Source organism: Bos indicus x Bos taurus, chromosome 11 (genome assembly GCF_003369695.1).
Source record: "Bos indicus x Bos taurus breed Angus x Brahman F1 hybrid chromosome 11, Bos_hybrid_MaternalHap_v2.0, whole genome shotgun sequence".
In the NCBI taxonomy this organism is placed as follows: domain Eukaryota; kingdom Metazoa; phylum Chordata; class Mammalia; order Artiodactyla; family Bovidae; genus Bos; species Bos indicus x Bos taurus.
In genome coordinates, this window is record NC_040086.1 from 49,206,287 (window position 1) to 49,221,351 (window position 15,065).

At 53.6% G+C, this 15,065-nt stretch overlaps 1 protein-coding gene across 1 annotated transcript; it reads right to left on the reverse strand.

Moving 5' to 3' along the window:
• Positions 1-715: 715 nt before the first annotated feature.
• Positions 716-6,997, reverse strand: SH2D6 (SH2 domain containing 6). The gene is made up of 14 exons (XM_027555550.1): positions 6,691-6,997; positions 6,465-6,597; positions 5,778-5,887; positions 4,901-4,961; positions 4,435-4,457; positions 3,984-4,044; positions 3,527-3,605; positions 3,345-3,375; positions 3,188-3,212; positions 2,930-3,007; positions 2,702-2,757; positions 2,360-2,443; positions 2,054-2,212; positions 716-1,290 (listed from the first exon to the last, which is right to left on the reverse strand). Exons 1-14 carry the CDS (start codon positions 6,790-6,792, stop codon positions 1,174-1,176), a joined length of 1,119 nt encoding a protein of 372 aa, XP_027411351.1. The 5' UTR covers positions 6,793-6,997; the 3' UTR covers positions 716-1,173.
• Between the last annotated feature and the right edge of the window lie 8,068 nt (positions 6,998-15,065).

The following is a 15,065-nucleotide window of genomic DNA, read 5'->3' on the forward strand; positions in this document are numbered from 1 at the left end:
GCCGCTGGAGACTGCTGAGCCGCCTTTTGTTTCGCGGCTTGTGCGGAGTCACGGTCACATGCGCTTCCGGCACGGGGTGTTCCGGGCGCAGCTCCAGGGCCCGGGGACTTGCCCGCCCCTCGGCCCAGCCCGCGCGGGGCCGCCCTTCTCCGCTCTCCCGCCCGCCCGCAGGCCGCCGGCTTATCTCGGAGCCCGCATCCCTGGAGCCTCCCTCCCGGGGGCGTGCCTGTGGGCAGCTCAGCTCCGATGGCCTCTTGTCTTCTCTGAACAACGCGTGGATCCGTCCATGGCAGCCTGGCCCGGTTCATACCCAGATGTTTCCTGGGGTCCGCTCCACCCCAGACAACACCCAGCGCTCAAAATCGGGCGCATCCCTCCCAGATGGAATGCTAGGGCGGTAAATGGGTGGTGGGCAAGTACTGAGCTCTGTCTCGTCATTTCATGGGGTGGCTGAGCAGCACCGAGCCTTTCTCCTGCCCCTACCCTGACTCCCGCAAACAAAAAGAAACAAAACTCAGCCCACCCAGGGCGGCCGCCACAGACCATCTAAGGGCCAAAACCCCAGCCAAAGGGCAGAAAAGGGGCCGGCCCTTCTGTCCTGGCCTGGCCACCACTGCTCTAGCACTCCCAGGCCCAGGCTGTGCCCTGGGACACTTGAGAACCTCGGCGCCTCACGGAGGAGGCTGTCTCTGCTTCGCTCAACAGAATTCAAGAATTCATTCAACAAATATTTATTGAAAGCAAAACTATGTGCAGGGCCACCAAGTCTCTCCCAGAGGCCAGCTCCCTGTTAAACCTCCTACAACATGCGGGTGGATTCTCCTTGTGTTCAAGCAGGACTGCCCAGACTCTAACCTGTGAGGTTCAGCTTCCCCCAGAAGAGCTTCATTCAGAGCAGCTTGGGAGGCATGCCTGAGGGCCAGGAATGGGGGCCCTGCCTGTCCCCTGCTTCCCAGTGGAGAGGGAGCAGGGAGTAGCAGTGTCAGGCTTTGGGTGAGAATGGAGTAGGGACTTGGGGGCACTTTCTGTCTCTGGGCCATCCTTCCCAGGGGCCTGGAGGGACTGGGACAAAGGATGGGGGAATCTGGGGGGTGGCAAACTGGAAGAGAAGAGGGAGACAGCCCACGGGGCAAAATATGGGGCCAGAGGTGAGGCTGCACATGTGCTGTGGCGTCAGGGCTTGGTGGGGAAGAGCAGGCAGGTGAGCTGCCGGCTGCCGCTCTGCCTGTCCAGGAGCGGTAGGGGGTGCTGCATGTAGTGCTGGACCATGGCGGCCACGGAGGAGAAGAGCTGCACAGGGACGGGAGGGCATCGGTGAGGCCCTTGAGCCCTGTGCCAGGAGAAACTTCCTGAGGGAGCTGGGGGGCTCTGGCAAGGGCGTTTTGGACATTTTTCTACGTATTTTCCTTCCTGTTGCCCCATGAAGCTCCACTGCATCCTGCTGCCCCATTCCAGGCCTTCTGTCTGATGGCACCAGTGCGCATTTCCCCCAAACAACTCTGGGGCCCCTGCCCGGGACCTCTGGTATGGGGACCTGAGGAGTGACTGTCTCTGGTTTGCAGCCTAGCAAATGCTGGGTGCAAAGCTGAGTTCTTGGTACAGACAAAAATCTGGACTACCCAGGCCCTGCCGTCTTCCCAGCTGGGTTCATACAGGTACAAATGCCTCAACCTGGGCTCCAGGCAGGCTGGGCCTTGCAGGAGTGGGTAACTCCTCCAGAGTAGAGTGGGCCTCTTCTCAAAGTGCAGGCTTTTGGGAAAGAGTTCAGACTTGTGGCCAAGGATATTGATCACCCTTGGAGAGGATGAGATGGTTGGATGGTATCACCAACTCAATGGACATGAGTTTGAGCAGCTCAGGGAGTTGGTGATGGACAGGAAAGCCTAGCATGCTGCAGTCCATGGGGTCGCAAAGAGTCAGACACAACTGAGTGACTGAACTGAAATGACTGATCACCCACTCCGGAAAAAGACAAAATGTGGTTTTCCCCAGGGAAATGCTCCCAGCTGGGCCCAGGGGCTGCTCTGCTGAGCTTCACCACTTCAGCACCCACCTCCTCATGGTTCCTGCCCTCACGGCCCAGGGCATAGTGGCGCCCATCAGCCAGCCGCCTGATGGGAATGTTGAAGACTCGGCCGTGGAGAAGTACTGCCAGGGTGAAGGGCTGGGTGCCGCGAGGGCCTGAGCTGGGGCGCACGGTATATGCTCCATCCTGGGGAGGGCGCCCATCCATTAGCCTCACATTTCCAGCTGCAGCCCTGACTCCAATCCCTGCCCAGCTGCTCCCACCTGCCAGCCACAGCCCCTGAGCAGAAGGGGTTTCTGAGAAGGCCCTGGGGGTCTGCAGTGGGTGGCCCACCTTCTGGCATCGGAGCAGGGCGCTCTCAGCAGCATGGCGGTCACAGTTCCCTGAGTACCAAGGCTGACCCAGCAGATTGCCTTCCTGTACACACACCCAGCAGATTAGTGATATGCCAGGGCACCAGATCGGGAATGGGGAGCAGAGAACACCCCGGCGGCTTGCAGATATTTGTGTTCCTGTCGGTCTTCCCCAGGCTGAGTCCACGCAAGCTCAACAAAACGTGTCCTGTCTAGAGCCGCGTACACACATCCAGCCCAAAAGGGCTCCTGGGTGTGGACCTGGGCTCTGTTCCTGAGGGCCTCCCCTCTGCCCCCCAGCTCACTTGCAGCCCCTCCTCACCTGGGCACCTGAGGTGTTCTGGGTGGCGGCTACAGAAGAAAAAGAGGTTCTCCTTTCTGCCGGAAGAAGCAGATTATAGCCCTGGGGCTGGCCAGGGATTAGACCTGGGAGGCTTTGGGCCCAGCTGCGAGGGCGGGGGAGGTCCCAGGAGGTGTGCAAAGGCTTCAAGGCCAAAGTGGACACCCAGTGCTTCACCCCTCCCCTCCTAGGGGTCCCGGTAAGACCCACCGGCCAGGCCACGCGTGACCTCCAACTGAGGAGTGATGTTAAGGTACAGACTGGGAGCTTCCCGATTTGGTGCAGACCCTGGAAAGTGCCCAGGGCGGGTCCTCTCAGACCTGTTCTCAGCTGGAGTCAGAGCTGCAGGGACCCCCTCAACCAAGCAGGGTGCAGGCGGGCTGGGAGACAGTCTGTGGCCTGCAGGGCTGTGGCTAGGGAGGGCCCCACGTGAGTGCATGGATCCATGCTGGTAATGCCCATACTCACCTTCAGAGGTGGCCTTTGATGCTCCCTAGGACACAGGATGTTGAGTCAGGCCTGCTTCTTTGGGCGGGAAGTCCCACTCTGAGCCTCCCTTTCCCCCTCACTCCCAGCTCACCTCCGCACCCCCACCCCCAGCTCTACCCCAACCCCAGCCTCTTACATTCTGAGCTTCTTGGGGGGTTATGGTGGGCCTGTGGGGAGCAAATTGGGAAACAAGGGTTCAGGGCCTTTACCTCCTTCAAAAGAAAAGGTTCAGTGACCCCAGAGATCTCAGGGTCAAGGCTGGGGAAGCCTGGGCTGGCCATTCCACCCCCCACACACACACAAACTTGGGGCACTCACCTGGGCCCCATGGATATCCTTGGTAGAGGGACTGGGGCCGTCAGGACTGGGGAACTCAGAGTCTGAGTAAAGGCTGGGACTAAAACAGCAGGGCTGAGCATCAAGCAGGGAGCTCCAGGAGCCTGGGGCGGGGCTAGGGGGCAGCTGCGGAGTCTTCTCTGCTTCTCTGCAGCTTGACCTTTGGGGAGTCTGTCCAACCAGGCAGAGCGCTGTCCTGGCCACAACAGCTGGGAAGCCCCCACAGCCCCTGCTCTAAAGGGGTTCCCTCCGTGGCAGGAACAGTGTGGGTCACTCTAGACCAGAGGCATCTGTGTGTGTGTGTCTGAAGGCAGATATGTGTTGGTGGGGTACTGAGAGAGGATGGGGCAGACAATGGAGCCAGAAGACTGTGCTGTGCTGCTGGTGGGCAGCCGAGGACCTCAGGGCAGGGCGGGGCGGGGTAGAGAGAGGGATTCACCTGGACTGGGCTCACACTCCACATAGATGTCCTCATCGGGCTCCTTCGAAGGGCCTGGCACCTAAGATAAGGAGGGAGTGTGGTACCCAGGGTTTGAGCAGTGAGTGGGAAGGAGGACGAAGCCATCATTTGGGGGAGCTATTGGTACCTCAACCCCCCCACCCCCCATCCTAGGTGGAAATGGAATGACTAAAAGTGCTCCTTTGCCCAGAAGAGGGCACCCATGAGCACCTGCTTCCCATCCTGGGCTCAGAGAGCCTGAGAGTCCAGGAGGAACTGGGCAGACACCTCCCGGGACACTGGCTGACGCCCTGCTAGAGCCTCCGGCCAAAGGGGAAGGATCCTGCTCCAGGCCTCTTCCCCTGGTTTTAGGGGTATTTCCTGGCGCTCCCACCCCACCCCACCACCACCACCAACTTCCTAGCCAGTCCTAGAGTGAGGGGCCACTCACCGCTCGGGCCGGTTCACCCAGCTCTGGTAGGAAAAGGAGAGACCCACCAGTCAGGAGCAGCAAGGAGAAAGGAATTAGTGAAACTTAGGCTGGAAAAGCAGAGCTTCCTTGGAGCTTCTCTGAGGGGATCCTCAGAGCCAGCTTTGAAGTCCCAGGAGAAAGCCCTCCTCACCCCTAATTGCCTTACTTCATACCCCAGGGTGCCCCTCACCTGACCCAGAGACCTCAGCAGGTGCCCAAGGGGCCGAGGAGCCAGGGACTCTGAGTGAGGGCCTCAGCCTCCTCCCAAACTGCCTGCCCTAGGGGGATCAGCAGGTAAAATTGAGGAACAACTCGGGGGATGCAGCGACTGGGCAAAGCATGAGACTAGTGTGAGGCCAGCTCCCCAATCTCATGGGAGCCAGGATTCCGCTTCTCAGGGCAGGGAATGGGTGGGCCTCGGAATGAGACTGGACATCCCTATTACCTTGCCTTCCAAAGGGCCAGCTCTGCTTCAGGGCCTCCAGTGGGCTCGGCGCTGCCTTGGGCTGTGGGCACAATGCAGTGGCAGGAGGGAGAACGGGGGTCAGGGAGCAGCAGCAGGAGGAGGGCAAGACTAGCAGGGTGGGATGCAGAAGGACTGTGTATATCTGTGCAGCTTTAAAAAAAAAACAAACCCAACTCTTGTGACGCCATGGACTGGCCCACCAGGCTCCTCTGTCCATGGAATTCTCCAGGCAAGAATACTGGAGTGCCATGGAGTGGCATGGAGTGCTATGCCCTCCTCCAGGGGATCTTCCCAACCCAGGAACTGAACCCAGGTCTCCTGCATTGAAAGGCAGATTCTTTACCGATGGAGCTACCAGGAAAGCCCCTGCCCCCCAAAAACTACAACACAAGCATTAATGTGCAAAGGAGGCAGCTCTCCTCTTTACCTCTGTTCTGTGGCTCTTTCTTTGTTGTGAGCCTCTTTTTCTTTTTATTCCCATACAATATAGGATGAAAGTGGCAGCTCTCAAAGCCCACACCCGGGATCATGGAGGGATGACAGCTGGCAGTGACTGGCAGCTGAGCGAGGGCTTTCTTCACTCCACAGGCAGGGAGGGTCCTGAGAAGCTCTCAGCTTCAAGAGGTAGGGGAGCTTCAATGCACCCACCCACCCCCACTCCCCACTCCTGGCCCAGGCGAAAAGGCTGAGTCTTAGGTGATGCTGATGGGGAGGGTGCAAGGACCAGACCAGGCAGGTGGGAGGAGCCACTCTCAACAGGGCTCTGGCTTCCGACGACGCAGCTAATTTTTCAGGGGCCTCATGAATGCAGATGTGGGGGAATTTTGCATACGGGATGCCTCTTAGATTTACTCACTGGAAAATGGTGCGCTGGAGTGGGGCGGGCAGGGAGGCTGTGTACCATCTCCGGCTGGGGCTGTGGTGGTGGCAGTGGTGATGTGGGAGGGCCCAGGGGAGCAGAGTGATCTGGAAAACACTCCAACATTGTGACTCTGTGGGCTCCTCCCACATAGGTTCCTGTTTTCCTCTGGCCCCCTCACCCAGTCTCTATTCCCTTCTCCCTCCCTCCCTCCCCTCCCTTGCTCTCTGGCTTCCCGACTGCCCCGTCGCCATGGCAACTGGAGGCGGCCAGCTTCCCTGCCCCCACCTGGCCAAGCTGGGAGCTGTGGGGGTGGGATGCCAGCAGCGACTGGGACTCTCCTGGCATCCCTACCCTTGCTCCAAGTTGTACAGGGATCTCGGAGGGGGGTCTCCAGGCCCCAGGGACCCTGGCAGGCCTCCTGCTTGCCTGCTGTTGCCGTGGTTACACGGCCCCTCCAGGCTCGTCACCCCTTCCCACTCATCCTCCCTTTCCCCTCCTCCCTCCCTTCCTCTGTCCCTCTCTGCCCAACCAAGAGGCCTCAGTGACTGCCAGCTGAGACCTCCCCTCGCTGTCCCAGGCCAAACAGAAGGGGAGGAAGCAAAACCTGGGCCCTCTCCCCTTGTGGGGACCCTCCTGTTCTGCCTGATCCCCACCTCTCTGCCTCAACTTCCCAGCCCTCACCCAAGTACAAAGAGTCCTCCTCAGTGCCAGAAAGGTGGGCAGGGGTGAGGTGGCGGAGTAGAGCCTCACAGGGGGGCAGCTCATATTTATCCTCCTCCTCTTCCTCCTCCTCTGGGGCTTCCAGGAAGGAATGCTGAGCACAGGAAGGACAGAAGGGATACAGGAGCAGTGGCGGTAGCCACTGCCTCCTCCCACCCACCAGCTCTGGCTCAGCAGCTGGACTTACCCTGTGTCTCCAGGTCCCTGGGACAGACAGAGGAGATGGGCAGGGTTCATCTTTTCTCCAAGCTTGGGAGTCTGAACAAGAGACTGGTGAGACTGGCCTCATCTCCTCCCCGCCCAGCCCCTCTCTAACATAATGACTTGCTCTCTTTCCCAGATATAATAAACTATCTGCACTTTTCCAGAGGCCTCAAAGGAACCATTCATGATGGGCTCTTTCCCAACACTGCAGGAGGACCAGTGAGGCATTTTGGAGATAAGGGGACCTAACGGCCTGTTCCGTCTATGCCAGTCCTCCACTGCGTGCGTGCTAAGTCACTTCAGTTATGTCTGACTCCTTGCGACCCCTAAGGACTGTAACCCACCAGGCTCTTCTGTCCATGGTAAGAATACTGGAGTGAGCTGCCATGCCCTCCTCTCCAGGAGATCTTCCCGACCCAGGAATGAAACCCGTGCTTCTTCCGGCTCCAGCATTGGCAGGCAGGTTCTTTACCACTAGCGCCACCTGGGAAGCCTGCCAGTCCTCCACCCCATGCAGCTCTAATTCTGAACCAGACAGATGAAAGAGCTGGGCCCAGTGACTTAGAAGCGCTGAACTATAATGAGCAGGAGGTATCCAGAACCCCCAGGGGAGACTCTTGGGACCCCTGCACATCCCAGACTACAGTCCAAGGGGTCACCAAGAGTCAGACACAACTGAGTGCACACACACGCACACACTACACATCTGGGGGGTGGTGATCACTTACTTGCACATCTTGGAGGTGGAAGCGGTGGCCCCGACCTGCAATTGGACTCTAGTCAGCTCTGCCCAAGGAGCCCTGAGTTTGTGTCAGCCAGACATCGCACAGCCCAGGGACATTCACAGACATGGCACTGCCCCCTGGAGTTGTGCGACAGCAGCCTGGGACCAGGGAAGTGGGAGGAAGAGTCTGGGGGCAGAGCTCATGCCCCTGGGTGCACAGCTTGAGAACTTGGTGCTCCAGGGAAGCCAGCAGCAGGGGAGCCCTTGTGTTCCCTGGGCAGTGGAGGCACATGAATGATCTCGCTGGGCGTGGTAGGACCGGGCAGAATCAGCACCACTCTAAGGATGGCTATACCCAGGAAAGTTGCAGTGAGGTGGAAATGAGAGGAGGGTAGAGAAAAGAGAGGAGCCCCGGGACTCACCTGGCCTTTCTCCAGCTGAGCTTCTCCTGAAAAGGGTCAGGGAGGGGAGTAAAGGGGTAATCAGTACATCTAGAATGACTCTCCGTGTCCAGAGTCCTGGGGCCCCAGGGTGGGCAGGTCTGTATATCAGGGGCTGCCCCAGAACCAAGTCTCACCATGGCTAGGGTGAAGGAGCTCTGCCTCCCCTGAGCCCAGGTTCTACCGCAAATGGCCTGGTGACAGGGGCCCTATTGTTCCTATCATTTGCATCTCTCAAGCACCAGGAAGGAGGACCTGCTGTGGCCTCCAACCCCAGGCCAACTTCACCCATGCCACGCCCAGCCCTACCTTCCCCTCGCCTCTTTCATCGCCTCCCACAGCTGAATCTCTAGCCCCTCTGCCCCACCCCCTCAAAAAAAAAAAAAAAAAAAAAAACGGGAGGAAGAACTCCCTCTTCAAAGCCCTGGCCCACAAAGCTGGACCAGGGGCCCCCAGTTTCCTGATCAACGTTCCCCTCCTCCTAGAGTTTCAGACTCCACTCAGGATCAGCCAGCCCACACCCTTTCCCAGTTGACAGAAGACAGGGCATTAGATCCAATTAAAAACAGGAGATAGGCTTTCCCTGGTGGCTCAGTGGTAAAGAATCCACCTGCCAGTGCAGGAGACAATGGTTCGATCCCTGATCTGGGAAGATCCCACATGCAGCAGAACAACTAAGCCACATCGATTGAGCCTGTGGTCTAGAATCCAGGAACCCCAGCTACTGAGCCCACAGGCTGCAACAATGAAGCTCATGCGCCCTGGAGCCTGTGCTCTGCAACAAGAGAAGCCACTGCAATGAGAAGCCTGTGCACAGCCACCAGAGAGTAGCCCCAACTCTCCTCAACTAGAGAAAACCTGCACAGTAACGAAGACTCAGCACAGCCAAAAATATATAAATAAATAAAAATTTTAAAAACAACCAGGAAACGATCCCTGCAGACACTCTTCTTACATCTTTTGTGCCTGCTGTCATTTGTTGGTGACTACTGATCGATGATCAAGGAGATGAAAGTTACTGAAAAGCTCAGAAATAAGTAGTTGTATTTAGTTCGACTGCTGTCTTTTGATTTATTAATTTATTTTTGGCTTCACTGGGTCTTTGCTATGCGTGCTTTTCTCTAGTTTCGGGGATGGGGAGCTACTCATTGCAGGGCTTGAGCTGTAGAGCGCAGGCTCAGTAGTTGTGGCAGACCCGCTTAGTTGCTCCGTGGCATGTGGGATCAGGGCTTGAACCTGTGTCCCCTACATTGGCAGGCAAATTCTCAACCACTGACGGTCAGGGAAGTCCCTGATTCCTTTCTTGATGGATGTAGTTGTTCATTTGGTAGGTAGTTATTGAATGTCCACTGTATACCAGGCACCATTCCAGGCGCTGGAGGTGCTGCAGGCAAGCTGAACAGGCAGGCATTACACACACATTTCCTCACCGGATTCTCACAATAGCCTCATGGTGTGCTTCCTAATTGTTTCCCTGCTTTGCCGATGAGGAAAATGAGCATACTAGTCAGCTCAGGCTGCCATCAGAGAGTACCCCAGGCTGGGTGATTGAAACAACAGAAGTTTATTTCCTCACTGTTTTGGAGGCTAGAAGACCAAGGTCAAGGTGGCGTCAGGGTTGATTTCTGGCTAGAGCTCTCTTGCTGGCTTGCAGACAGTCAGCTTCTTGCTGTGTCCTCATATGGCCTTTCTTCTGTGCATGCAGGCAGAGAGAGAATTCTGGAGAGAAAGGTTTCTTTTTTTTTTTTTTTTAATGTGGAGCATTTTTAAAGTCTTTATTGATATGTTACAGTATTGCTTCTGTTTTGTCGTTGTTGTTCAGTCACTAAGTCATGTCCAACTCTTTGCAACCTTGTAGACGGTAGCACACCAGGCTCCTCTGTTCTCCACTATGTCCCAGAGTTTGCTCAGATTCATGTCCATTGCGTCAGTGATACTATGTAACCATCTCATCCTTACTACCCCCTTCTCCTTTTATCTTCAATCTTTCCCAGCATCAGGGTCTTTTCCAGTGAGTCAGCTCTTTGCATAAGATGGCCAAAGTATTGGAGCTTCAGCCTCAGTATCAGTCCTTCCAGTGAATTTTCAGGGTTGATTTCCTTTAGGATTGACTGGTTTTGATCTCCTTGCAGTCCAAGAAACTCACAAGAGTTTTCTCCAGCACCACAGTTAGAAAGCATCAATTCTTTGGCCCTCAGCCTTCTTTATGGACCAACTCTCACATCTGTACATGACTACAGGAAAAATCATAGCTTTAACTATATGGTTTCTGTTTTAAGTTTTGTTTTTTGGTGGCAAGGCATGTGGGATCTTAGCTCCCTGACCAGGGATCAAACCTGCACCCCCTGCATTGGAAGACAAAGTCCTAACCACTGGACCATCAGGGGAGTCCCTAGAGACAAATTTCTGATTTCTTCTAATAAGGACACCAGCCTTATTGAACCGGGGCCCCATCCTTATGATCTCATTTACCCTTTTTTAAAAAACATTTTCTCATTTGCCCTTAATTACCTCCCTAAGGGCCCAGTCTCCAAATACAATCACATGTGGGGTTAAGCTTTCGACATATGAATTTGGAGGGAGACAAAATTCAGTCCAAAGCACTGAGAATCAGAAATGAAGTGACCTTCCCAAGGTCATACAATTGGTAAGTGTTGGAGGTGGGATTCAATGCAAGCTTTGCACAAACCAGAGCGTATGCACTAGCCACTGAGCATCCTGTACCTCATCTAGGACTGGGTCTTGATCCTCCTTTCCTGTGATAGAATTAGAAACGTCAGTAGTCACACGTTTCCTTTAGACGCCCATAGCATCCTAGTGCTCCATTGTTTAGTTGCTAAGTCGTGTCTGACTCTTTTGTGACGCCATGGACTGTAGCCCGCCAGGCTCCTCTGTCCATGGGATTTCCCAGGCAAGAATACTGGAGCAGGTTGCCATTCCCTTCTCCAGGGGATCTTCTTGACCCAGGGATCAAACCCATATCTCCCACATTGGCAGGTGGATTCTTTGCCACTGAGCCACCTGGGAAACCCCGGTGCTCTGTTACCTGAGTGAACTTTGGAACTCTAACTTCTGAGAAGTTTTGAGGCAAAAAAGAAAAGCCCAGGCCAGGCCTTGTGTCGGGCTCTGTTAAGACAGGAAATGAGGGGACACAGATGAGGATCTCGTTAAAATAAGACCTTTCTAGGGCACTGTAGCTTTCCTGTGGCTTTTATTTTGGTGACGTCCTAGCTGTTGGCTCAAAGGAACAATGAAGGCCATGTACTTGCATCTCTGGAGGCCGGGGGCACTGGGGAGAGGACCCAGGGTTGGAGCTGGCCACAGACAATAGACAGGAAGACCAGATAATTCTTGGGGCCTGCAAGCAAAAGGACACTTAAGAAGCTATGAACTCAGCAATAGGAAAGGATGAACTAGGGAACTTCCCAGGCGGTCCAGAGGCTAAGATTCTGTGCTCCCAAAGCAGAGGACCCAGGTTCGATCCTTGGTCAGGGAACTAATATCCCACATGCTGCAACTAAGACCCCACACAGCCAAAGAAAGAAAGAAAGAAAAGGGTGAAATAATGCCATTTATAGCAACAGGGATGGACCCAGAGATTATTACACTAAATGAAGTAAGTCAGATAGTAAAAGATAAATATCGTGTGATATCGCTTATATATGGAACCTAAAATATAGTACAAATTGAGAATTCCCTCATGCCCTGGAGGTTAGGATTCCTGGCTTTCACTGCTGTGGCCTGGGTTCAATCCCTGGTCAGGGAACTGAGAACCTGTAAGCCGTGGTGTGGTCAAAAAACAAAAAAAATTTAATAAATATATAAAGATTTTAAAAATAGTACAAGTAAACTTATTTACCAAACAGAAACAGATGCACCAACATAGAAAACAGACTTATGGTTATCAAAGGGGAAGGAGTATGCATGCTCAGTCGCTTCTGACTCTTTGCGACCCCATGGACTGTAGCCCACCAGGCTCCTCTGTCTATGGGATTTCCCAGCAAGAATAGTGGAGTGGGTTGCCATTTCCTTCTTCAGGGGATCTTCCTGACCCAGGAATTGAATCTGCTGAGCCACCTGGGAAACCCTAAAGGTGGAGGGAGGGATAAATTGAGAGTAGGGGATTAACAGATATACACTTCCATATATAAAATAGATAAGCAACAAGGATTTACTGCATAGCATAGGGAATTATATTCAATATCTTGTAACAAACTGTCATGGAAAAGGATCCAAAAAATAGAATATATATATATACACACACACACACACACACACACACATATATATATACATATATATGTACTATATATATATGAAACTAACACAATATTGTAAATCAACTATGCTTCAATAAAAAAGAAGTTATGGAAAGTCATCGGGGTGGTTTGAGAGGTACCCATTTGGTGTTGTAGGAAAAACTAAAAGGAAAATCAAGAAAGAATCCGGGCTTGGAGTCCGGGATAGCGGTTTCCTCCCGACCTCCCCTCCCCAGCTGACCTTTGTTCTGTATTTGGACTATAAGGCAGGGGGCAACATCCCCCCCACCCCAAAGGGACCTCCTGTAAAACTCAACAGGATTCTCTAGATGCTATCCTGATGTGAACCCCAAACTGAGTGATCTTCCCAGTCCATTCAGCTCTGGCCTCAGCCACCTCCTCTCCTGTTCAGGGTTTTGCATAGGCAAATGCCAGGGCCTGGGTGAGGGAAGGAGGATGGAATCCATGCCTTCTGGGTGGAGGCACTGGCTGGCAGATCAGGGAGCAGAGGACAGACAAAGGGTGTCTCGTGGCTTTGTGTCACCGCAGCCAGGCCTGTAGCACCACGCTTCACGCTGATGGCACAGGCAGATTTGGACAGCCTCTTTATCCATCTTTGGCACAGCATTGTCTTGTGCACATAACTATAGCTATTCCTTTGGGATGAATTCCTAGAAATAGAATTGCTGGAAACTCATATTTTAAAGGTTCCAGTGCCCCACTGTCTGGCAGCATCTGAGTGTCAATTTTATGGTTCTCCCACAGCTCCCAGTGATTCTCTGCATATTCCAGATCTCAGCTGCTGATCTCCAATGATAAGAGGCCGACATCCTCAGGCGCAACGTAGTCTAAACCCATCCTAAGAAAAAAACAGCTCTGGAGAGCGGTGTTCCCCCCATTTGCATGATCACAAGAATCACTGGAAGACTTATTAAAGTCTTAGGTTTCCAGACCTTCCCTGAGATCTTAAAAATCGGATGTTCCAGGAGGGAAGTGGGAATCTATATTATTTTAAACAAGCATCCTAGATGATTCTTACGAACGTTCAAGTTTGAGAAATGCTGCTCTAAAAAATGCTTCTCATTCTGAGAAGATGCAACTCCTAGGACATCTTTAGAAATCACAGACAGCCTTTAGCTCATTTGGAACACAGGGGTCGCCAGCAAAGAAGAAACGTGACACAGACCCCCCCTCCAGAGGTCCCTCCCAGTGATAGAGAGGGCAGACCCCAGGAGGCGTTCCATCTCTCTAGGCTACAGTTGTCCTCTGTGTCAATGGGGATGAGAACAGGGCATTCCTTGTGGTGTAGGTGCTTCTGCTGAGTAAGATGAAGCACATGAAACACACTTTGGGCTTCCCTGGTGGCTCGGTGGTAAAGAATCTGCCTGCAATGTAAAAGAAACGGGTTCAATCCCTGGTCGGGAAGATACCCTAGAGAAGGGACTGGTGATCCACCCCAGTATTCTTGCTTGGCAGGCTTCTTGCAAGTCCATGGGGTCACAAAGAGCTGGACATGGCTGAGTGACTGAGAGAGTTATGTGAAACACACAGCACATGTGCAGTGAGTATCACCTCTTCCTGAGGAGGTGGTGCTGAGGTCCGTGGTGGTGTTGCCAGCAGACAGGGAGGGTGGCCAAGGTTGGCTGGGGTCCCAAGCGTGTGTGAAGCATTGTGAGCACGAGGGGGTGGTTTCTGAGGACCTGATGGAGGACAGGTCAGCAGGCTATGGTCAGAATTTTCAGAGGTGGGAGGGTGTGAGCTACGGAGCAGGAGATGCTGAGAACTGTGGACCCCTAAAGGCTGAAGGTCTGCCATTTCCACTGGCTGTGGAGCACTTCCTGCTTTGGGGGCCACCTCCGTGTTGTAACTTCTTGCCTCCAATCCCAGAAGCCAGCTGCGGCTTTCCCCAGCCTCCTTAATTGCTAGGGTGCAGGCATTCTGCCAGCCAGGTGCCCCCACACTGGGCTTTGTAGCCAAAGCTGGCACCCCAGGGCCATCTACCCTAGGGACGGGGTGATTGCTATATTCTGTTTCCAGAGGCCAGAGAGGCTGAGACCGCAGTGGAACCAGGACTGGGATCAGCTTGGCTATGGCCTTTGGGACATTGTTCCTGGCTCGTTCTCTGGTCCTCCTGGTAATGTAACCAGCTACAGAATATTTTTAATAAATTATTTTCCAGTCTAAACTAGCTAGGGCTGGTTTCTCTTCCTTTAAGTGAAGAACTCTGATTTACAGATGGAGCATCAGTGGGATCACCACAGAAATACCAAGAAGTCCCAAACTGGGAGGGCCGCATCCAGGTATCTCATGAGAACAGGAGGCAAGGTAGAAATAAGTGTCATAGCTTTATATTTCTATCATAACGCTATATTTCTATATATTTTTCTTGGGCCTTTAACATGACAAGCATTAATTAACTTTCTAATTCTTAAAACTAATGGACTTTCCTGGTGGCTCAGAGGTAAAGAGTCCACCAGCCAATGCAGGGGATACAGGTTTGATCCCTGGTCCAAGAGGATTCCACATACCTCAGAGCAACTAAGTCCATGTGCCACAACTACTGAGCCTGTGCTCTGGAGCCCAGAAACCGCACCTGCTGAAGCCTGTGTGCTCTAGAGCCCATGCTCCTCAACATGAGAAGCCACTGCAATGAGAAGCCCACGCACTGCGACTAGAGAGTAGCCTCTGCTTGCCACAACTAGAGAAAGCCAGGGTGCAGCACCACAAACCCAGCCAAAAATAATTTTTTAAAAAAATCAGTTGATACAGGTCAAAAAATAAAAAGAAGGAAGCAAAGGAGGGAGGGATGACCTGGATTTCAGCTATGAGGACGCACCGTGAGAAGGACAACCCTGGGAGTTGGGGGCAAGGCCAAGGGTAGGTTCTGGGGGGTCACTACAGGACAACCAAGGTCCCTGAAGCCAGGGAAGTAGGG